The 25,248-nt window shown below is 43.9% G+C and overlaps 1 protein-coding gene across 1 annotated transcript; it reads right to left on the reverse strand.

The window, feature by feature from the left end:
* Positions 1 to 2,291: 2,291 nt before the first annotated feature.
* LOC148513677 (uncharacterized) lies at positions 2,292 to 24,050 on the reverse strand. Its single transcript, XM_088481512.1, has 3 exons — positions 23,940 to 24,050; positions 19,334 to 19,438; positions 2,292 to 2,953 (listed from the first exon to the last, which is right to left on the reverse strand). Exons 1-3 carry the CDS (start codon positions 23,989 to 23,991, stop codon positions 2,751 to 2,753), a joined length of 360 nt encoding a protein of 119 aa, XP_088337638.1. The 5' UTR covers positions 23,992 to 24,050; the 3' UTR covers positions 2,292 to 2,750.
* Between the last annotated feature and the right edge of the window lie 1,198 nt (positions 24,051 to 25,248).

Below are 25,248 nucleotides of genomic sequence, written 5' to 3' on the forward strand. Positions count from 1 at the left end.
CTGCAGTAGTACTGTAGATGATGCAATAATGCATAAGAGTTTTGGTGGCTTCCTGGGTAAGTAAAGTGCTTATTCTGCACAATGTTATATATCATTTAACAGCACTGCAAAATTTGAAACATAAAATTTATAACATCTAAATGATAGGAACAAAAATCTCACCTTTTAGTCTAATCCACGGTGCCTTTAGAAATAACAAGTGAATCAGAGGCAGTTTAAGTGAGGAGAGAGCCCGTGCAGACTCTGGCCCTCATCCAGAGGCGGTCGCAAGAAGCGATCACTCTCTCTGAATGAGGGCGGCCGCTTGATTTTTTAAGTGCGGCCTCCTGGTCGCTAGCTAAGCTGTGGGTTACCACCCACAGCTTTAGCGACCGACCAGGGTGATGGTCGCGATGGTCAAGACAATCGCGACCAACGGGGCTTGCGACGAGACCCTAAGGTTGGGTCTCGGCAACCGCAAGCCCCAGGATCGAGCAGGAAGCTCCCCACTGATATCACTGCTGATGTCAGTGCGGCCGCCCACAAAACAGCAAGTGTTCCTTAAGGTACGCCTCTGTTTGTGTAGCCACCCCCCCGCCCCACCTACAAAATGGGGCGAGCTGTCGATCAACATCAACAGCCGCCCCCTTCTTAGTGAGCTCCGGAGCGAGAGAGTTTCTCTCTCGCTCCGGGGCTTGCGCACGTGCAGTGCGGCCGCTGCGCATGCGCAGGGCCTAAACATCGACCCGGTTGCGAGCGCTCAGCGCTTGCGACCGGGTCTGAATGAGACCCTCTGTGTGCGCCCTCTACTCTCTGACAGTGCAGTAGACTTGTGAAATAATCTATTGCAGGTCTTCGGGAACATGGCACCCGCACCATGCTCTCAGTGATTTCTCTACTGCGCATGTGCAAATCTCCAGGAAAATGTCAGCTATACCATTTTCATCGTGATTTCTGCTGCTCTGCTGTGCCCGCCGATGCGAGACTCCAGAGAGCTATAATTATATGGGTACAGGGTGTGTTGTGTGAGGCCCCCTGAACCCAAGAGCCCATGTGCACCCTGCACACATAGATAAGCCAATAAAGAGACTCTAAACATCATAGCCTAAATCCTTACATTTTGTGTTACAATGTATCCATTATGGGTCAAATGTATCTAGCTCTTTTTTGGGTGAAAAATGTGTAAAAATTGCATTTCGCAGTTAAAATGAGAAGTTGTAGAATCGGCTATATGTAAGAATACAGTTTTTTGTGAATTTAATTTGTGATAAATATTTTTTTAATTTATTAATATTGCAAAATCTGCTGCCCTTAATAGAAAATTACCGGAAATGCAATATTTTGGAATGCATCAAGAACTAAACCCGATAAATTCAGCAAAAAACTTCCTTTGTTTATAGGCAGCTTCAGATGGCATAGATACTGTAGGGGTATTTTAGATACATAATATTGAGAGGGATAATTTCTGACCCATTATTGATGTCCCACTTTTCCCTGTGTATGCATGTTTTAAGTAGTGCTCCTTCAATTGCAAAATTTTTATCCAAATTTATTTAAAAAATATAATATGGGTTTTTTCCAATTGTCCCTAATTTTTTTCTACGATTTTTAATTGCGTAATCAGCACCATAGGTTTCATTGTAGGGTTGCTCATTTATAGGGTTGCTGTATCAATCTGTGCATGCTCCAATTCTTTACGGCATTTGCGCAATGTGCTAAATTACATGGTATGGTATAGACATTTGTGATAACTTAAAATGAAAATCCTCAGATTGGTAAACTACAACCGCATTCAACAGTGTTTTTTTACATTGCGATTTAAAGTTTGATACATTCAACTGTTAAAATTTTTACCGCCATAAGAGAAGGATTTAATCGAAAAAATTTGTGTAAATTGATACTTCGGCCACTAAATTCAAATCTTTTATTTTAGTTTGATCTAAGAGCAGGACTATCGGAGTGGGTGGACATGTCACCAAGTCCCAGCAGAATTTTCCTATACATTTTTTGCAAATTTTTGTTAAGTTAAGAATTGTATACTGGCTCATGAATCCCTTTAGGCATATCCATTTATTACCCCGTGTTAACATCTTCATACAAAATTGAAAATAACACTTACTGTAGAAGAGGCACATATGCTTTTGCCAAACGTACCACATACTAGTATTCCTAAAATTGAATTGGGGAAGATTGGTGACAACATTGAGGTCCAGCAATGTCCCTAGGAACATTTTATAATATACTGTATATATATATATAATATATATAAATATATATATATAATGTGTTGCAGAAATAATTCAACCACAGAATAAAGAAATGTCTTTATTTCTTTCACAGGACAACATAATAATACCAGAGCATAGTGTATTACAAGGGAGTAGATACATTATAGTCGCTAATTTGGATTTCTTTAAAGAATTGCAGGAGAATGCAGATGAATACTCTAAATGACACAAAGACAATTATATTTTACACATTCACACGTAAATAATATCCCTCATTTACTCACAGTGGAGGCAGCCATTTTGTGGACTGAATCAATATGCAGCCTCTCAGTTCCCTAAGATCTAGAGACGTCACTGAGGCTACATTTTCTTGAATAATGGTTTAGTGCACAAAATGGCTGCCTCTACTTGGAGTAGTTGACAGGTACACTATAAACGATGGTAAAAACTAAGCAGGCAGAATATCTGGAAGAAGGTTCATGATGAACTAAGCAGGCAGAATATCTGGGAGAAGGTTCATGATGATTCTTATTGTCATGTTTGTCAGAAGAGCCTGGCCACCCACCATGAAAGTAGGACAGCGATGCCCGTTACAATAGATGCGGAGGGCATGGCAGCTGAATTGCAGAGGTCAGTAGAACAGCAGGATGGAGTTTCTGTAACTTTCACACCGAGATATGTGCTTTCAATTGGCTGCATACAATTTGTGGGGGAAGAACATGACTTCTTGTGTAAAGTCAGTGGGCCTGCAACAAAGACACAAGATATATCAATATATTTTATTTATCTGTTAAACTACATAGGATTTGATAGACCATTGGAAAGGGTAAAAGCAAACTATTGTTCTGGCCACAGAAACACAGCTTAGGTGTCCTTATAAGGGGCCATTATCAATACATATATCAAAATATCCCAGCATATAAAAAACTCAGACAGCAGGGGGTATATTTACTACCAGCCGATTTTCAGTCTATTTTCTGTCCATTATAAAAATCATCAGGTATTCACTAAAAGGCAAAATGGACTGAAAATCACCAGAAAAATAGACTTTAAACTGAAATAGAACATCGATCATAACATCAGTACTTTAATATAGAGTTTTATACAAATCTCTTAATTACTAACAGTCTGTTTGAAAACCAACTCAATGAACCCAAAATCACTAAAATGAATAGACACATCTGAAACAGGTCTACAGTATTTAACTTCTAAATCGTGCAATTGGCTGAAACATTATGGTGCCTATAACAGTGGAGACAAGCATGTGGGACATTCTGGGTGTCCCTATCATGGCATGAAAGGCTCAGCAATGCTATTCCATTTTTGGGAATATGCAAATTAGCACTTGAATAAAGGTGTTTGTGGGTAATAGAGTGCCGCAGCATGTGACCTGTTTTTTGGCCAATAGGGATGTATTTGTATATTTAAGTGGATATTGAGTACATTTTCAGTCCAATTTTGGTTCTATTTGAGCGTGATTGGAACAAAACTTCAAACAGAAATCAATGCACCATCGAAATCAGAATGGACCAAAAAAAATAAAAAATCAACTGTTAGTAAATAATCAATTTTGATTAGAAACACAGGGGTCGGTTTTGTAGGGATGTTGGTTCTATTATGGTCGATTTTAAATAAGACCCAAATTCAACGTTTACTAAATTTTCCCACAGGTGTCCACTGAAGGCTTCCGTACATGGAAAATAAAGACAGACAGGTTATATTTCCTACTCACACTAACCACATACAGGTCACACCTGTTTCGTGTGGAGCCACTCCCTTTTTCTGACAGACCACTACTTGTATATCTTATTATTTCATTTTACTGATATGCACTCTAGGAACCTGGAGTTTCACAGTTAAGCAGTCGGGAAGCCGACGGACGGAATCCCGACCATCGGCTTCCCGACTGTCTAATCTCGGACAAGGGTTAAATGACAGGCGTCGAAATCCCAACACCTGTCATTTTACCTACGCCGGGAGCCTGACGCCTGGCATCCCGATTGGAGGTAAGCCGGGCGCCGGGCCCAGACAGCCGCGGGGGGTGGGGGGAGGGTTAGGTTAGGGGCTCCTGGGGGGGACTTAGGTTTAGGCACCCCCCCCGGGAAGGTTAGGTTTAGGCCACGAGAAGAGGGGGTTAGGGTTAGACACCCCTGGGGGGAGATTAGGGTTAGGCACTCCCCCAGGAGACTTAGGTTTAGGCAGCGGCGAAGGGGGGGTTAGGTTCAGGCCGGTGGTAAATTACACCGATCCAGTTTCACATGCATGTGCTGATTTCCATTCTACATTAATCCTAACAAAGGGGGAAAGGTGTTCAGTGATTCCAAACTTTTACCTTATATTGAATGTGTTTTTATCTCTTTAATGATCTGCACATTTATGAAAGGAACAGCAACCTACTATTCAATGTCACTGATTATAGTGAGTATTTCCTCTTATTTTGGTGTGTTTCCTATCCCTGCATTTTATTGTCTGTGTCACTTACTCTGTGCGACTTTCAGTATTCACAGTTAGCCAGATATTGCTGCACAAGTCGCACAAGTAGTGTTTAATCTAAACAGGCCTTTTTCTGTACTGACACCTGTACTGTATTTGAGTGATGATTTCATACAGCGCCCTTCAAACCCCACTGATCATTTGTAAAGCATGTCAGCGCTGTGTGAGCGCTACACATCACTGCCAAAATTGCAGCTAAGCACTTGCAGAACAATCCCCGTAGCACAAATAATCACATGGGCAGTCTTTCATAAAATAGCCTGACGTGCAGTATTACTAGTACCATACAAAGGCCCCCATTTAATAACGAGTTTTATCACCAAAACGAGTGATAAATGTCACTGTGTATGATAAATGGTGCTCCAGCCACTCACCTCCCAAATGTCACTGTGTATGATAAATGGTGCTCCAGCCACTCACCTCCCAACTGTCACTGTGTATGATAAATGGTGCTCCAGCCAATCAGCTCCCAACTGTCACTGTGTATGATAAATGGTGCTCCAGCCAATCACCTCCCAACTGTCACTGTGTATGATAAATGGTGCTCCAGCCACTCACCTCCCAACTGTCACTGTGTATGATAAATGGTGCTCCAGCCACTCACCTCCCAACTGTCACTGTGTATGATAAATGGTGCTCCAGCCAATCAGCTCCCACCTGTCACTGTGTATGATAAATGGTGCTCCAGCCAATCACCTCCCAACTGTCACTGTGTATGATAAATGGTGCTCCAGCCACTCACCTCCCAACTGTCACTGTGTATGATAAATGGTGCTCCAGCCAATCAGCTCCCAACTGTCACTGTGTATGATAAATGGTGCTCCAGCCACTCACCTCCCAACTGTCACTGTGTATGATAAATGGTGCTCCAGCCAATCACCTCCCAACTGTCACTGTGTATGATAAATGGTGCTCCAGCCAATCAGCTCCCAACTGTCACTGTGTATTATAAATGGTGCTCCAGCCAATCAGCTCCCAACTGTCACTGTGTATGATAAATGGTGCTCCAGCCAATCAGCTCCCAACTGTCACTGTGTATGATAAATGGTGCTCCAGCCACTCACCTCCCAACTGTCACTGTGTATGATAAATGGTGCTCCAGCCACTCACCTCCCAACTGTCACTGTGTATGATAAATGGTGCTCCAGCCAATCAGCTCCCACCTGTCACTGTGTATGATAAATGGTGCTCCAGCCAATCACCTCCCAACTGTCACTGTGTATGATAAATGGTGCTCCAGCCACTCACCTCCCAACTGTCACTGTGTATGATAAATGGTGCTCCAGCCAATCAGCTCCCACCTGTCACTGTGTATGATAAATGGTGCTCCAGCCAATCAGCTCCCAACTGTCACTGTGTATGATAAATGGTGCTCCAGCCAATCAGCTCCCAACTGTCACTGTGTATGATAAATGGTGCTCCAGCCAATCAGCTCCCAACTGTCACTGTGTATGATAAATGGTGCTCCAGCCACTCACCTCCCAACTGTCACTGTGTATGATAAATGGTGCTCCAGCCACTCACCTCCCAACTGTCACTGTGTATGATAAATGGTGCTCCAGCCAATCAGCTCCCAACTGTCACTGTGTATGATACATGGTGCTCCAGCCAATCAGCTCCCAACTGTCACTGTGTATGATAAATGGTGCTCCAGCCAATCAGCTCCCAACTGTCACTGTGTATGATAAATGGTGCTCCAGCCAATCAGCTCCCAACTGTCACTGTGTATGATAAATGGTGCTCCAGCCAATCAGCTCCCAACTGTCACTGTGTATGATAAATGGTGCTCCAGCCAATCAGCTCCCAACTGTCACTGTGTATGATAAATGGTGCTCCAGCCAATCAGCTCCCAACTGTCACTGTGTATGATAAATGGTGCTCCAGACAGTTGACAGTAGGGAGCTGATTGGCTGGAGCACCATTTATCATACAGTACACAGTGACACTTATCACTCGTTTTGGTGAAAAAACACATTATAAATTAGGCCTTAACTACTTTGTATTTAAATGACTGTTTACACTGTGCAGCACTGTACGTGACTGACCAGTCTGCCAGGGTTTACTATTGTACTCTGTAGTGCCATATCCATGCACTGCTGTATAATTCAGCCTTGTCATTTTCATTAGTGGACACAAGACCTTATAGATTTTTCCTTGCAGACTGTTCCACATAAAACATTATGCAAAGGAAAAGGGCTTTTAGCAGTGGCGTAACTAGGGTATTTGGAACCCAGGGCAAATTTGAAAAGGGAGCCCTCCCCTTAACATCCCGATATGTGCGCGTGCCTGAAAAAATGGGCGTGGTCACTTAAAAATGGGGCGTGTCAACATGACACACCCCTTTATTTTCACGCTGAACATTCCTATCCATATGCACCTTAACCCCAGTAGTACCCCTTATACAGTACCCCCAGTATGCAGTTGTGGTCCCTCTTATGCAGGCCCATAGTAGTGCCCCTTATACAGTATCCCCAGTAGTGGTCCCCCTTATACAGCCCCCAATTAGTTCCCCTTACTCAGTGCCCCCAGTAGTGGTCCCCCCAAATGCAGTGCCCTATGTAGTGTTCCCCCTTATGCAGTGCCTCCAGTAGCAGTCCCCACAATGCAGTGCGCCCAGTAGTGGTATCCCCTTATGCAGTGCCCTTTATATAGTGCCCCCAGTAGTAGTCCCCCCCCTATGCAGTGCCCTTTATATAGTGCCCCCAGCAGTAGTCCCCCCCATGCAGTTTTCCCAGTAGTGGCCCCCCTTATGCAGGCACCCAGTAGTGATCCCCCCCTATCTAGTGCCCCCTGTAGTGGACCCCCCAGTGCAGTGCCCCTAGCAGTAAGCCCCTTATATAGTGCCCCCAGCAGTAGCCCCCCCTCCCATGCAGTGCCCCCAGTAGTGGTCCCCCTGATGCAGGCCCCCAGTAGTGACCCCCCTATCCAGTGGTCCCTGTAGTGGTCCTTCCTGTTATTGCCCCCAGTTGTGGTCCCCCCAGTGCAGTGCCCCAAGTAGTAGGCCCATTTTATAATGTCCCCAGTAGTAGTCCCCCCCCCAAGTAGTGGTCCCCAGTTGCGGTTCCCCCTCCCGATTAAGTGCCCCCAGTAATAGCCCCCCCCTAGCAGAGGTCCTCCCAATAATGGTGCCCCCAGTAATAGCCCCCCCGAGTAGAGGTCCTCCCAATAATGGTGCCCCCAGTAGTTGCCACCCCCCCCGTTGTGCCCCCACCCCAGTAGAGGTCCCCCCAGTAGTAGCCACCCCCCTCCCCCGTTGTGCCCCCAGTAGTGCTGACAGGTTTTAAAAACATATATATAAAAATATACTTACCTGAATCAACGCTGCTGCTCCGGACCGTGACACCGCTTCCGCCGCCGCCCGCCAGTCCTCCCGGGCTGGCGCGTTCAGCATAATGGGAGGGACGTCATGATGTCATGACGTCTGTCCCATTACCCACTGCAGGAGCCGGACGGAAGTCCAGCTCTTGCAGTGGGTGCTGCAGCAGTCAATGAGAGTCTATCTGACTCTCATTGGCTGCTGTTTAACACACGCATCGCCACCAGCGCTGGCGGCGATGCGTGTGTTATGCACAGCCTGAGCCCGCCTCCTGGCGCTATTGGGCAAGCGCTCAGGGGGAGGGAACGGGCTCAGGTGTGCAGCACAGGACCGGCGCTGGAAGCCTAGCGTCGGTCCTGTGTAAATGTGTAGCGCTGACCGCAGTCACTGCGGTCGGCGCTACACTGGTGGCTAACTAGGGCATGCCGGACCGTGTCCGGCGGCGCCCCCCTGCACCACCGGTCCCACGGCGCCCAGGGCACGCACCCTGCCCGACCCCCCTTAGTTACGCCACTGGCTTTTAGACTCTGAGCACAAGCTGTATTATGTTGTCGATTTTAATGTATATACGTACTTACCTCAGTAAGTCGCCTGTTATTAAATATATGATATGATAAATCTAAATTATCATAGTGGAGGTCCAACTAAAAGCAAATACTAAGACTTGCAAAGAAAAGGGCCAAAGAGTGGCAAAGTACTCTGTATTAACAGTGGTAAAGTACTCTGTATTGGGGCACTCAATTTTATGTAAATGATTGCAATATTTAAAAATTAGCTTTCAATAACTTGCTTTTAAAATATGTATATCAATTCCAAAAGGAATATGCCAAACTTAACCTAAACTGTAACACACTTAAAAATCAGGATATAGGGACTTATTCATCATTACTAAAAATTCGATGAAGGTAATTAGGTTTGGAACTCACATGGAGTTCTACCTAATTACCGGAGTAATTCAGCATTTCTCCTCTCCATAAGTACCTATTCCGAAAAGCTGTCATTTTTGTGATGACAGTTTTTTGGGAAATGGATACTTCTCTCTCTCTGCTCTAACTTACCGCAGCTGCGCATGCGCCGTTACGTTCACAAAAGCGGCGCATGCGCAGCGCTGCCTACAGCTGCAGTAACTCTGGGCCTGATTCAGAGCCGGACGCTCTGACCAGAGCGCTCGCTCTGAATCAGTGCCCTCCTCCATGAAAATGGAGTGTCCTCCTGGACGCTCGTATAGCTGTGGGTCACCACCCACAGCATATACGAACGTCCAAAAAGATGGTCGCGATGGTCTTGACCATCGCGACCATCGGACTTGCGTCGGAGACTCTGCGGTAGGGTCTCCCAGCCACAAGCCCTGGAGTGATTTTGCCTCTATCAGAGTCAAAATCACTCCCACTGACATCACTAGTGATGTCAGTGGGGCCGGCTTCAGACGGTAGGCGTTCCCATGGGAACGCCTCCGTCTGGCAGGCACGCCCCCGGCATGCCCACCAAAGGGGGCGTGCTGTCAATCAACATCGACAGCACGCCCCCTTTGGTGCGAGACCCGGAGCGATGGGAAGCCCGTCGCTCACCGGGTCTCGCGCATGCGCACGACGGAGATCCCTCCGTCGTGCGCATGCGCAGTGGGAAACATCGACCCACTTGCGAGCGTACTGCCGCTCGCGAGTGGGTCTGAATGACCCCCTCTGTGTCCCCCACAATCCCCCTCCTTCCCTCCACTCACCTTCCTGTCCGCCAGCTACCTGGCCGCTGCTCTGACATGGTGTTCTCCCGGCAGTACACATATAAAGTTTAGAATACAAAAAAATATATATTTTTGTTTTTCTTTTTTAAACTTTACTGTGTTCTGCCGGGAGAACACGGTGTCAGAGCAGCAGCCGGAGGAGGGACTGGGGAGCGCCGGAGGAAGCCGGAGGAGGACCTGCCCAGCTGAAAGCAGGTAAGTGTAACCCGCTATTCACCACTTGAGAGTGGCGTATTGTAACACCATCAAATTCTGAAAATACATAATTTTCAGAATTTGCTGAATAGCCTAATTTCCATATCCCCATACTAATGTACTAATGTATGGGGAGTGTGGAAATTAACGCTGGGGAACTTAGCAAGGAGATATCAGTGATATCTCCTGTGTTAAGTGTGTTCATGAATACTAATAAAACGGTAAATAAGGAAAATGTCCTTAAAACCGTTATTTTAGTGTTTATGAATAGGCCCCATAGTCCTTAATTGAATTATAAAGTATCCTAAGTCAAAAAGAAAACAAATGTATAAAAGGTGTATACCAGGTGGTGGTGGTGGTGGCCCTTGTATAGATGTGTCCCTCTGCATACCTCCCAACATGACCCTCTCCAGGAGGGACACAATGCTCTTGTCCTGGACTTCCCTGGTAATGTATGATTGGTGGAGGCTCCAGAGGTCGGGCTGTAGTACAGTCCTAAATTCAAATAGGGGAGTCACACCAACTGCCAGTGAGTCCCAGCCAGTGATGTTGGGCAGTGTGTGAAATGACAGTTGGTGTGGCTCCCCTGTTTGAATTTTGAACTGCACTGCAGCCCCACCTCTTACCAGGGAAGTCCAGGACCAGAGCATTGTGTCCCTCCTGGAGAGGGTCATGTTGGGAGGTATGCCTCTGTATCTAGGAGGACCTGCAACTGAAAGCCAATGTCCTGGATTCCAAATCACTGGCCTGGCAAGCGGTAAAAATAATCTTACCTTGGCCAAACAGCTTCAAAAGAAATCCATCACCCCATTTGTTTGGGTTGTGAAAGACATCCTCTTCAAGGGACTCATACATTGAACTTTTTTGGGAACCAGCAGCGCCATAAAAGTCCAGACATCTTCTTATATATTGATATAGTGCAACACAACCTGTAATCTATGCTAACAGTTAACACTAATATATCTACCCTGCACAGAAACAATACAGAAATACTTACATCAGACAATAATAACACAGACTATCTCTAAGTGTTTACTAATTACCTGCCTACCGAGCAGGCCAGCTCCTATGTACTTCAGGGGTTATGACAGCTTTCATAGGAAAACGCAGGGGTGGGTTTCCGTCTGCCTGGAAACCCCTCTCCCCAGCACACACCATGACCACAATAGAAATAGTAATATAATAGAATGTTACTAGTGCTGCATGTTCTTCTCAGTATCACAAATGAAATGATTAGCACCAACTGTGGATCTTTTAAAATGTGTCAGCTAGTAATAGATATACTGTACCTGTGTACCAACTAGGAAATGTGGAAAACATGCACTGTTAGGGGGACACTGCTATAGACCATCAATAGGGTTAATTATTAATACTGGATAATAATACACTATCCAGGACATAAGGAGACCAATATGCACATATATATGTCCAGGGCAGTGCTAGGTTCTTCTGCCGCTCCCCCAGACTCCCGGACTTGCTCCAATGCTCTGGAATGATGCCCACATCTGAAGAAAAACATTCTGCTCAGACAGGATGGACCTTCTGCCGCATCTAATTGCTTACTGTGATCGCCGGTCCTGATATATGCTGGAATTATGTAACACAATATACTTTGTATTTAACATATTAAAGCTGGATAAGTATTAATTCTGCCCTCTTCATGGACTGGCCACACTCACTCTAAAATCAAGCATTTGGAAACCCCCCTTTAGAAATCCTGCGTTTGCCACTGGCTTTTGGTGGGAAAATGGCTATTTAAGTGTGGGCCTGACAGCCCTCCACTCAAAGGGAAAGGACTGTAAATAGAGTGTGGGAACAGCACTGCTCTACCACCTCAGCTAGAGTTTCCCATGCACTAGTCTATTACCTAGGCCTACTGCTCAAGTTTACCAAGTGGGGTACAGGCCTAATTTATACTAAGACCTAATGCCCAGATCACTTATCAGAGGGCTCAGGCCTATTGCCTATCTGTCACAAAGCAGTAACCTGGGCCTAATGCCCAGTCACTTTCTCTGACATGTACTGACTCTCATAGGCTTGTAACAGGTCTCTGGTCAGATAATCCGAATCAGCTGTTCACACTGCTAGGTAACCTGGGTCAACCCGGCTTGCTACCTAGGTTGAAATGCTGGGGCACTTGACTTGCGTTATTATCAAGGACTCTTTCACACCAACCTGGTTTGTCCCGGCAATAACCCGGATGAAAACGGCAGTGTGAAAGGGGGATTTCAGTGTTAAAACAACATTTACAATTATTTTCCGGATTCTTCAGCTTCAAAATTGTATTCATTTACCCATATGACCTTGCGTCTCCCGTGTGTCTCAATTGCAACTGCGATTCTGTCCACAAAGACTCTGGGCACATGCGCAGTGCGACAGGGCATGTGCAGAAGAAGAAAAAATATACCTGAACTGCATCTGACATCGGCAGTGCCTCCGACTCTGTACATCAGTACCACTACTTTGTCTTTGGAATGGCTTCAGCTCCGGCAATTTGGCAAAGAGCCATGGATCAAGTGTTATGAGAACAAGAACTACATTTCATGGTAATAATGAGGACGGAGTGTCACGATCCCTACTACAATAGGTTTCACCACAGGAAGCAAGAAAATATGTGACACTAGGTTACACCATAGGAAGCAAGAAAATATGTATCACCCTATTTTGGTGGAGCACCTTCCAATAATTAATGCTTTCATCAACCAGGAGACCAAAAATAATCCAGCCTTATCTAAGGACTACAGTATGATATTACAGTTAAAATTGATTGGAACATAGCAACTCATTACAGGGCCGGCTTCAGGGTTCAGAGCACCCTGTGCCAGAGCTTTAAAGTGCGCCCTCAAAAATGAGTGTGTGCCCTAATTACCATAGGCCATGCCCCCTATGTGATGTTATTTGGGGGCGTGCCCTGATGGCACGCCTCAAAATAATGTCAGGCTGGGGGGAGCCTCACTAGCTGAGCTTCCCCCAGCCCTCTCCCGTCACTGAATGGATGCCACGCGCATGCATGCAGCATCCATTTAGGCTCCGGGGTCCGGCACCACCGCACAGCTGTGGCGGTCCCCAACCTCCCGATTTCACCACCCACGGGCCACTTCGGCCTACGGGTGGAACAGCGGGACAGTACTGTATCGGGATGTTGGGGAGGGGTGCGCCCTCTATGGGTGGTGCCCCTGTTCGACCGCACTGGTCGAACACCCCTATAGCCGGCCCTGACTCATTGCATCTCAAATTCAAGAAGAGATATTTTGTCTATATGTCAAAGAAGGTTAATGTGATATTCTAGAGTACAGTAAATGTACCTGCCAAACTTCGTACTATATTTTAGGAAAACAATTACATGAAGACCATTTAGACGCAGTTAAAGTAAAAGCCGTAACTAGAAGTTATGTATGGTGGCCTGGAATAAACAGTCAGTCAATAACTAAAGAATGTGAATTATGGCAACTTCATCCTGCTCTGTTACACCCTTGGGAATGTCCCTCATCTCCATGGCATATTGGGTTGCCCAGGCCTATTCATGGATCATATGTTTTTGGTTATGGTGATTGCACATTCCAAGTCCACAAGGATCTACATTGTCTGAGATAACTACTGCTGTTTTGAGAACTATCCAGAAGTGGGTTAACCAAAAATATTTGTAGTTATAATGGACGTCAATTAATTTAGAAAGAATTCCAGAAAGGTAATGGCACAAACACTACCTGAAAATGTTGATGTTGGTCAAGAAATGGTAGCATGGGATTATGGAGATGGCATATGGCAACCAGGAAAAACAGTTTAATGGTCTGGTCTTTTGATGTATACTGTTAAAGTTGGAGGAAGCTCATGGAGTCATTGTGTAGATCATATCCTTAAGGTATGAGGGAGAAAGACAGCAAGCACAAATATAGAATCAACTCAACAGTGCTGAAATGTTGAATAAATTCATGATTCAAATGTAGGGTGAAATGTAATAGGGTACGAGTTTTTTGTATGAGACAAACTTGGACCTTCTCATACATTTAAAGGTCCGAGTTTGTCCCACAACTCGCCAAATGTAATAGCCTGCGAGTTCGAGGCTATTACACTGTGCGAGTCTATGTGAGTTTTCTCCTATGAAAACTTGGACATTGTAATGTGACTTTCATTATAAGATCTGAGTAGTACAGAAGCCTCCACAGATCAGTGAGATCCATGAATCCTTCTGTGTTACAAGAATTGTAAACCATAAAAAAAAGACATAACCCCCCCCCCCACCCCCCACAAGCCTATCCTGGTTCTTAAAAAACAGTGAAAAAAATGTGCATAGTTCCCCTGTATTTTAAGAACCAGCACCAGGCTCAGTTGAGCCAGCTCTGGTTGTCTCAATACAGAAGACAAAAAGGGTAGGGATCCCCTTTATTTTCCATAACTAGCACCGGACTCTTTCTAGTGGGGGTGTAATGCCACAGCCAGGGGAACCCTTTCACCAGGTCTCACGGCCAAAGCATTATACCTGACCTCTATTCAGACCAGGCCGAGGATCCTTGGGGCAGTGGGGACTCCCCAAAAAAAGGTTCCCCCTCTCCAGGGCTCCCAGGCCTGGGATGATAGCCTGGGGCTATGCTCAGCACCTCTGCCCAGTGGGTACCGGGTTGATTGTGTAAGAAATAGAATTAATAATATTGTCATTTACTGGAGAACTAGAGGACCCAGCAAGCTTTCCCTGCATGCTGGTACTTGGAGATTCACAAGTACAGCATACTGGGCATTAAGGTCCCGCTGGTACCTCTAGTTCACCTGCAACCCTCAGCCAATGAATGCTCAGCCAAAGCAAGGAAATAGGAGATGCAGTGGCTGAGCCCCTCATTCGCGAGATGCCATCCTTAGAGGACGGTACCTGTCTGTGGATTCGGCTAATGGCATTTTTTTTATTTTCCGAAGACAGTTTGATGCCTATAGGGACAGAAGAGGCCTGAAACAAGGGGTAGGTGAATATGGATTTTTTTTTACAGGTTAGGTGGATGCAACAGGACAAGTGGATGTGATTGGCTACAGGGATCTATGCATGTTTCTGTGTACTGTAACTCAGACCTACTCAGTCTAGACTCACTAGCCTGAAGCAGGTCTATTGTTAAGGTTTTAGACAGTAATAGTGTGCGAGTTAAACACTGCACTCTATTACACTGCCCCACTTGTATCCGCTTCTGGATGCGTATTTTGCCATTGCAGGTTGCAGGGGTGTGAGAAACATGCGAGTTTGCATCTTCTTGCACCAAATTACATAGGGTGAGTTCTAAAAATGTGCGAGTATAGGTCTATACTCGCACATTTTACAAACTCGGACCCTATTACATCTCGCCTGTAGTGTTAGTTATGCAATGCCAGGTTTCTTCTATAAAGATGTTGATTCAACAAGATGTAACGCCAGAGGCTCTAGTTATTGCATAATTTAACAAACAAGGAGCAGGATTCATTACGGAACACTATTGTGATCGCAACTGCGATTACGCACGCAGACCCACTGCGTAAATATGCTAATGTTTGAAATCGCAATGCCATCGCAGCCTAACATAAGGATGCCCACTTCCCCTTACTCACATTCGTAATACTTTGCAAGTCTGCAAATACATTGGTACCAACAAGCAACATCGGAGCCTGACACACAATTACACAGGTCTGACCTTACTGAGAACTTGCTAACCCCATCGCACTCAAGCTGCGTATGGCATCGCAGTGGCTAATTTATGCACGCCCCTGTAACAGCGTTCAAATGCACTGATACGCCTGCATTTCGCTGACCGCCCCCCTTCACCATCCCCAAATGGTCGCTTCCTGTCAATTACTCTGCAGTGGGTCTACCTGGTCACTGCAATCGTGCACTGCGATACATATGCAGTACGCAACAATCGGCCATCTGCGTGCATAATCGCAGTTGCGATCTGTAATGAATCAGGCCCAAGAATGTGAATCTTCGACCACAATTGAGAAAGTCCCTGAGTCCGCAAAGGAAGTACAACTTACCAAGCAAAAATGTTTGTGTGCATGGATTTCTATTTCACTCTTAGGGGTATATTAGTTGCCCATAGCAACCAGTCAGATTCTACAGTACTTATCAGTTATCTAGCTAAAATCTGATTGGTTTTTATGGGCAACATCTCCACTTCTAAAAACCCTCATTTTAGTAAATATACCCCTTATTCTCTGCTTTTCTCCTCACTTGTCTCTTCTATTTTCTTTAACTGGGTTCTTATACTGACATTTAGCTTCATATAGTTAGAATTCACAGGCTTCCTGTACAGGAGCACATAGCTCCATTTGTAAGGTGTCTGACTGCAAAGTGTGAGGTGATGGGGTGTAGCTTGGTGGTTCCGGTGGAGCATAAGAATGGACAGGGGTTGCCATCCAGGATATCGGAATTCATAACCTCCCCTCTGTAAACCTTCTCTATACTGTCAGATTGATTACATTCACCTCTTTGATTCCCTCCCCTCTCTACCCTGGGATAGGCTCTTTGCCCCTCCCCTCTACTTTTTTATTGGCCTCTGTCACCTCCCCTCTGTAATGGCACTTTCCTCTCCCCTCTCCTCTTTTATCCCCTCCCTCCTTCTCTCCTCATTCATTCATTGTGCTTCAATAGACTTAGAAGTGACACATCTGAGGTAAACTCCTAAACTATATGAAAACTTCAATTATTATTATTATTTTTTTATTTATATGGCAACACAAGGGTTCAGCAGCACCTCACAAAGTACCTAAACAAATGAGCAAACACACAGACAGCGACTTACAGTACAAAACAATGTAGGACAAGGACATAGTTTATAAACATTGCAATAGCGATCATAACACACAGAAAAAGCAGCAGGACGTCAGCTACCAAGTGTTAGGTGCCCTTTTGGGGAGTTTGGAGTATATGATCGTATGAGTAAGGGAAGGAGAAGCACATGAGGGAAGAGGGCCCTGCTCATGAGAGCTTACATTCTAAAGGGGAGCGGATATTATAAGGTACAGGGCATCCGGAAAGTATTCACAACGCTTCACTTTTTCCACATTTTGTTATGTTACAGCCTTATTCCAAAATGGAATAAATTAATTTTTGTCCTCAAAATTCTACACACAATATCCCATAATGACATTGTGTAAAATGTTTTTTTGGGATTTTTGCAAATTGAATTAAAAAAAAACTAAGAGATCACATGTACATAAGTATTCACAGTCTTTGCTCAGAAACTTTGTTGATGCACCTTTGGCAGCAATTACAGCCTCAAGTCTCTTTGAATATGATGCCACAAGCTTGGCACACCTATCTTTGGGCAGTTTTGCCCATTCTTCTTTGCAGCACCTCTCATGCTCCATCAGGTTGGATGGGAAGCGTTGGTGCACAGACATTTTCAGATCTCTCCAGAGATGTTCAATCGGATTCGAGTCTGGGCTCTGGCTGGGCCACTCAAGGACATTCACAGAGTTGTCCTGAAGCCACTCCTTTGATATCTTGGCTGTGTGCTTAGGGTCGTTGTCCTGCTGAAAGTTGAACCGTCACCCCAGTCTGAGGTCAAGAGCAGGTTTTCATCCAGGATGTCTCTGTACATTGCTGCATTCATCTTTCCCTCTATCCTGACTAGTCTCCCAGTTCCTGCCGCTGAAAAACATCCCCACAGCATGATGCTGCCACCACCATGCTTCACTGTAGGGATGGTATTGGCCTGGTGATGAGCGGTGCCTGGTTTCCTCCAAAAATAATGCCTGGAATTCACGCCAAAGAGTTCAAACTTTGTCTCTCATGGTCTGAGAGTCCTTTAGGTGCATTTTGGCAAACTCCAGGCAGGCTGCCATGTGCTTTTTACTAAGGAGTGGCTTCCTTCTGGCCATTCTACCATACAGCCCTGATTGATGGATTGCTGCAGAGATGGTTGTCCTTCTGGAAGGTTCTCCTCTCTCCACAGAGGAATGCTGTAGCTCTGGCGGAGTGACCATCGGGTTCTTGGTCACCTCCCTGACTAGGGCCCTTCTCCCCCGATCGCTCAGTTGAGACGGCCGGCCAACTCTAGGTAGAGTCCTGGTGGTTCCGAACTTCTTCCATTTACCATTCTTCCATAGGCCACTGTGCTCATTGGGACCTTCAAAGCAGCAGATATTTTTCTGTACCCTTCCCCAGATTTGTGCCTTGAGACAATCCTGTCTCGGAGGTCTACAGACAATTCCTTGGACTTCATGCTTGGTTTGTGCTCTGACATGCACTGTCAAGTGTGGGACCTTATATAGACAGATGTATGCCTTTCAAAATCATGTCCATTCAACTGAATTTACCACAGATGGATTCCACTTAAGCTGTAGAAACATCTCAGGGATGATCAGTGGAAACAGGATGCACCTGAGCTCGATTTTGAACTTCATGGCAAAGGCAGTGAATACTTATGTACATGTGATTTCTTAGTGTTTTTTTTTAAATTAAATTTGCAAAAATCTGAAAAAACTTTTTAGACGTTGTCATTATGGGGTATTGTGTGTAGAATTTTGAGGACAAAAATTAATTTATTCCATTTTGGAATAAGGCTGTAACATAACAAAATGTGGAAAAAGTGAAGCATTGTGAATACTTTCAGGATGCACTGTATGAGATTTAAAAAAGAGTCACTGCTTTGCTATGTAAATTAATGTCCCCAGGCATGACCACACAATGTTATTTGAAAAGTATTTTAAAAAAAATATTAGGAGACCTGAAATAATAATAATGGTGGCAGACATGACATGATTAGTAGCACTCACATTAATAGAGGTGCAATGTATATTTATGAAGTAGGAGCATAGCTGAGAATGAAGCTTCCATAAGTGTCCCCACTCCAGTGATAGCTGCTTGGGGCAGTGAGTGCAGTAATAAGCTGTGCACCCTGTGTAATCTCACTCTAGCACATGTACTCTGTCAATTTAAGTTAAATGCTCAGAATATTCAGTAATGTATATTACAATCTCCTCTATTGACTAATAAAAATGATTCAAAGGAGATAAAGGTCAGATCCTAGGTGCTATATATAAATAAAGCACTGGAATAGTTCAGTACAGGGAGTGTGTGTGTGGCGCTATGACATGCACTTTCTCTGGGCGCCAAGATTTCACGATACTCTTTTGGTCCTACAATGACAGTATTTGAAAGGTGCTTAGGTTCGGAATGGGAGGTGGCCCTGGTTATAGGGCCTCAGTGTTTAGCATAATTTAAATCTGTTATTGTCTTCTGAACAAATTGTCAACAGTGTGTGTGTCTGTGGTAAGGCGGACATTCACTATTCCTGTACCCTGGGGGCATCAGGCTGTGTTATTAGTGGGCATTGCAATTATGATTATCAGAATGCCTTGTCACTGGGTGGATAATTAATCATAACATGGGTACTGTATTATAGATTTACTACTTTCACTTACCTGGTTTTATTGTGTATGTAATGCAAGTTTGCAATGGTTCACAGGTTGTTTTTGACTGTGTAAGACATAAAGCATAATCACATTTGTAGCATTCCAGAGCATGACCTGTTGGAAATGTTAAAAAACTGAGAGTTAGCAAAAGCTTCCTCCTCACACATTACTAATCCATGACATGTATACAGTACAGCATACTTGCCTATTATTGTAAAAGCATTTCAGGGAGACTGTGAAAGGAGCACCTGCGAGCTCTGCATTGAAATGGACATGAACTGTTCTGCCTTAGAGATGTGTCATAAAGTTGACTTACATCCAAATGTAATTGAGCCCCAAATCAGCAGTTGTTGCTCAGTAAGATCCACTTGTTGATGAGGACACACTGATACATCATTTTACCTTATAACTAAATACAGGGAAATGGTACTGATTATCCCATTTGAGAATATAAATATGTATGATATCTATCTATCTATCTATCTATCTATCTATCTATCTATCTATATAAATACACACACACATATATATATATATATACACACACACACACACATTATATATATATATATATGTATATATATATACACATATATACACACATATATAGAGACGGGCGTCCAGCGGGGCGGTCAATTTATAATTTATGAATTCCCGCAGCAGATGCATTTTTTGCCCCTGACCCCTCAGAACCTCAGGGAACAAAGAAGTAACCGCGCTTCAACCTGTATAATTATATTTGTGTTCTATATGCTATATAAAACAAATGTATATAATATATAATAATAAGTACAATCAACCCAGGTGTGCAATAAAAAATTTCATAATTTAACGATCAGTAGCTAGTCATAAAAGCTCAAAAGCTCCCAGCAATGGCGATATACATGAGATAACGCGCATATAAAAGATGAAACATTGTTTCTTTTATTGAGTAGCAATCCTGGACAGATCAGTTGAAACTGAATAACTAAAAGTCTCGTAGCTGTGTGCTCTAACAGAGCCAAGTGCTCCTTATTAGAAGATATAAATGTGTGTAAATCTCAGCCGCGTCCAGCTGAAGAAATGTGCAATAAAAATAAAATAAAATAAAACTATTCCAAATTCCTCTACAATAGAGCCGGTTTGGATATATATTCTAATAAAAATACCCAAGCACAAATATACCAGTGATATCATAGGATGCCTCCGTGGAAATCCTTAAAACCTGCTGTTTATTATACACACTGCGTTAGGGCTTTTACACTGCCGACACCAGACCGCTTGTTGCTAGCGGGTAAAGAAACTCCTGTGGATTTCCTGCCACTGCTGTACACACGGATTCCAGTGCAAGTGTGGACCAATACTTACATTGCTCCTAGGGCAGAGAAACAGCTGAGCTGTCTGCCGGCATCCTGCTCACGGTAGCCTGCAGACACAGGGGTCTATTTACTAAGCAGTGTCAGGAGACAAAGTGAATTGAGATAAGGTACCAGCCAATCAGTTCCTAACTGCCATGTCACAGACTGTGTTTGAAAAAGGACAGTTAGGAGCTGATTGGCTGGTACCGTATCTCCTTTCACTTTGTCTCCTAACACTGCTTAATAAATAGACCCCATAATGTGTAAATTAGCAGCCCCATGCACAGACTTTCCGCATGGCCCACTAACATACTGACCGGCCATTATATAGGAGCTGCACGTACGAATCAAGGTACAGTGAAATTCCACCTTTGCTTGAAACCTGCAACATAGGAAAGTGACTATCCCCTATTCTCATAGTTCTAAGTGGTGCAGTGTTATACAAAGTTTTATGGGATTAATTCCCGCACAGCGTGGGATTTCCACGAAGGCATCCTATGATATCACTGGTATATTTGTGCTTGGGTATTTTTTTCAGATTATATACAGTATCCAAACTGGCTCCATTGAAGAGAAATTTGGATTGCGTTAATTTTATTATTGTCTTGTTGCATATTTCTTCAGCCAGACGCAGCTGAAATTTACACATTATATATATATATATATATATTGATACAATAGTACTGACAAGCGCTCCACCCTATAGGAATCTGTACTGACGTGACAAATACAAAGTCAATAATGAACACTATAGTCCTGTCGTCACAGGGGCCGCTGTCTGCTCTCCAAGCGTACCGTTGTTGTATGGTCCCAAGAAATTATGAAAGACAAAAGGGTGAGAACAAGCGCCTTATAGTGTAGTAGATAGTAATATAAATCTCTGTCCTGCTTGTAATAAATATAAGCGTACCGTATTAACCCAATAAGTTGTACATTGCGTTTATATGTCTTTTCCGGACAATCGACTGTGGTCCTTTGCTTACTTCATCAACGAGTTTTGTCTCGTACACAAATTGGTAGGACTTCCTCCTGAAGAAGTCCTGCCAATTTGCGTAAGAGACGAAACGCGTTGAGGGAACAGCGACCTCCGTTTTCACAACCAGCTACTTTGAGCAGATAAGCTCATTTGAATATTTTTTTATGTAATTCTCCATTTTTTTGTGTGTCAGTGTTTTGTGTATGTGATTAAATACTTTTAATACTACACCATGAGAGTGCTTTTTCTTTCTTTTCTGTTTTTAATTGGGACCGTGACATCTCATATTATGAAGTAAGCAAAGGACCACAGTCGATTGTCCGGAAAAGACATAGAAACCCAATGTGCCAGCCTTTCCCAAAAAGACTTGATACTACCTCGCAGATAAGCACTTTTATTTTAATTTATTCCTTGTGTTAACTTGTTCCAATATTGTGTTTGTAATCCCGTTCATGTAATAAAGCCCCCCTGTTTTAAGTACACCATCGCTGATGATGGGTATTTGTTTCATTTGAAGCCCATCACCGCTATATGTGGGTATCTCTGGGGCAGGAAGAAAAGGGACTTTGGATGATTAACCAAGGATACAACTATATACCTTCATACAAGAATATATTGGGTATGCATAATCATTAATACCAGGTTCCCTGTACTGGAAATGCTACACTATATTGTCTTTCTCTCCCATCTGGCTCTGCCAAGAGCCTCTTCTCATTAAGGTCCTCTCTGGCACTAGAATCCTGGGTCCAGCATTGCTCATTCCTCTCCGACAGGATTTTCAGATATATATTCCCATAAGGGGCACTTGGCTCTGTTAGAGCACACAGCTAGGGGACTTTTAGTTATTCAGTTTCAACTGATCTTTTCAGGATTGCTGCACAACAAAAGAAACAATGTTTCCTCTTTTATATGCTTGACTCAATGTGTGTTATCTGTGAGCTTTTGAGCTGTTATGACTAACTGCTGATAATTCAATTATTATATTTCTTATTGCACACCTAGGTTGATTGTACTTATTATTATATACATTTGTTTTATATGGCATATAGAACACAAATGTAATTATACTGGATACAGGTTTAAGTGCGGTTACTTCTTTGCTTCTTTTAGATATATATTGTCTTGCAACCATTTAACTGCTGCTAAGAAGTATCCAACTTTTTAATTTTTTATAATATACCACAGCTTACATTCAATTTATGTCCTGTTTCAAGTGCCTGGGGCTATACATATTTCTATTTTGTGTTCTTCTCAGAACCTCAGGGCCTGGCACGGGTGTACCCCTTGTACCCACCTGTTGCCGGGCCTGCATGACAAGTATATTATTTTGGAGAAAAATGCTGATGCAAAAAGTAACAGGTTCAATTCAGAAATAATGAAAATAATGTAGTTAGTGAAAAAAATCCAATAAAAACTATTGTTTAACAAAAATAAAATAAAGTAGTTATCAGTTACCATCCTCCATAACTCCCACCCATCCCTGCAGGTACACAATCATATTCCTTTTAAAAGAATACAACACCCGTCGATTGAAGGTTTAGATGTTTATCACGTTATTAGAATAAAAATTCTTTAAACATTTTTAAATCAAACACCTCATACAGTATTTTTCAACATTCCCAAACTCATTGCTGATCAATTCCGGTATCTATCAATGTATTGTCACCCACGCGTGTTTTCATTTTCTTACAACTAAAGTAAAAACAATCCTCATACACATAGCGTCCATACGCCGTATGGCACGAAAAGCCAGCTGCGACTGCGCCGTTCTGAGAGGGGTAGCGCATCGTATCTTTCTTTACATTTTGCATCTCATTGGAATTGCAGATGCAGTGAAACACCACCCCAAGGGGTCTATGTACCGAGCCTTAGAGAGATATAAGGTGGACGGGGATAAAGTACCAACCAATCAGCTCCTAACTGCCCTTTTTCAAACACAGCCTGTAAAGTGACAGGAGCTGATCGGTTGGCACTTTATCTCCGTCCACTTGATCCCTCTCCAAGGCATAGACCCTACAGTGTCTACAGATGCTGCACTGCACAGGAATTTGCAGATAAAGCCAAACAGTATTTGGAGTGAGAAATAGCTGCGGCTGCTTCATCGTAGCACTTCGCATACAGAACCAGACTCAGTCGCATGTATACTCATTTCGTGCATCAAATTGATCAGTGCAAGCGAGCAATGTCGTTTGTCCGCTCCCGGTTATCTGGTTTATGTGAATGTGTATGAGAACATATCTGTAAGATCGCTTTTTTATCGTCTATGACCAGCTTCACTTTCATAAAATCCATGCTAACTTACCCATATGGCATGTCAGAAGGGCACAGAGGGCACCTACAATCCACTTGTTCATTCTCTGGCTGTCCCTGTATCACTATCAGACTCCTGGCTGCTGTGTTCTCTCTCCCTCTCCTGTGCTGGCTCTTATAAACTAAAGGCTGGGAAAGGAAGGACTCCGCCCAGATGGTGCTCACCCAAAGCATCATATATTTTCCATGTCTGTAATACCACATTGTATCACAGGGACTCCAATTTAACCCAGGGGGGTAAAATAATGTGTAAAATGAGAGTCTAAAATAATCCTTTATATATTACAATGTAACATCTGTTGAGAATGGAGTGCGCTATGGTGCAGACTCCATGTTGGTTCCTGCAGGGAGGCTTCATACCTTTACCAAGATGGACACCGACCTAACTAGTGCACATGTGCCACACCATCTTGCCACTGTGTAAGAGTGACATGGTGGGGGCACAGACATCTCCATCTTAGCTCTGTGAGACATTACATGCAATATCAATGTTCCAGCCTCCTACAACGCTAATGCATAGCTATATACAGTATACTCACCGACTGGTGAGCTGTATATCACCCCAACTCCGCTCAAGCTCTACTCCATCCACCAGTGTGTAAGGGCGCTTATCCACTACACGATTCGCTTCATGAGCGATATCGTGTAGTGTGTCCCCGGCAGTGGTGTGTGCAATGTCCTTAACGATATTGAGCACACACACTGAATGTTATATTGTTCAGTGCCAGCTCCCTCCCTCATCCCTGAACCTTCACAACCTGATGCTATCGTCAGGTTGGACAGCAGGTTCAGGCAATGAGCGGAGTCATCAACGACCAGCGGGAGCGCACATCGCTGGCCATTGATGACATATCCACTGGACGATATAATGAATCTTTGAACGATAACGATATTGTTGCAATGTAAGTAGATGGAGTAACTGGGAAACTGTTCTGCAGGAATATTCATTGTATGAAATGGAAAAAGCTCTTTATCTGTCAAAAAAAATACTGTTTTTGCCAGAGACAGGTTCTTCTCCCTATTTATCACGAGTGGCCACTGTGCCATCACCGATGGTAGTTACCACCAGCAGAGGGCATGGGGAAGCCTGTTTAAGAAGGATCACAGCGGTACATGTACTGCCACAATCCTCCTATCGCTAGCTGATATTTATTCCCAGTCCGGGCTTCCTCATACTTGAAGACATTTTCACAGCCTCCTCCGTGAGAGACCAGGAGGGGCCAGCCATGTCCCACGGGTGGGGTTGTGTGGGGGGTAGCGTCATTGTGGTTTTGCCTTTTACATTATTGCCTCTTTAAAAA

Source organism: Taudactylus pleione, unplaced genomic scaffold (assembly GCF_031769625.1).
Source record: "Taudactylus pleione unplaced genomic scaffold, aTauple2 ptg000274l, whole genome shotgun sequence".
NCBI classification, from domain to species: Eukaryota; Metazoa; Chordata; class Amphibia; order Anura; family Myobatrachidae; genus Taudactylus; species Taudactylus pleione.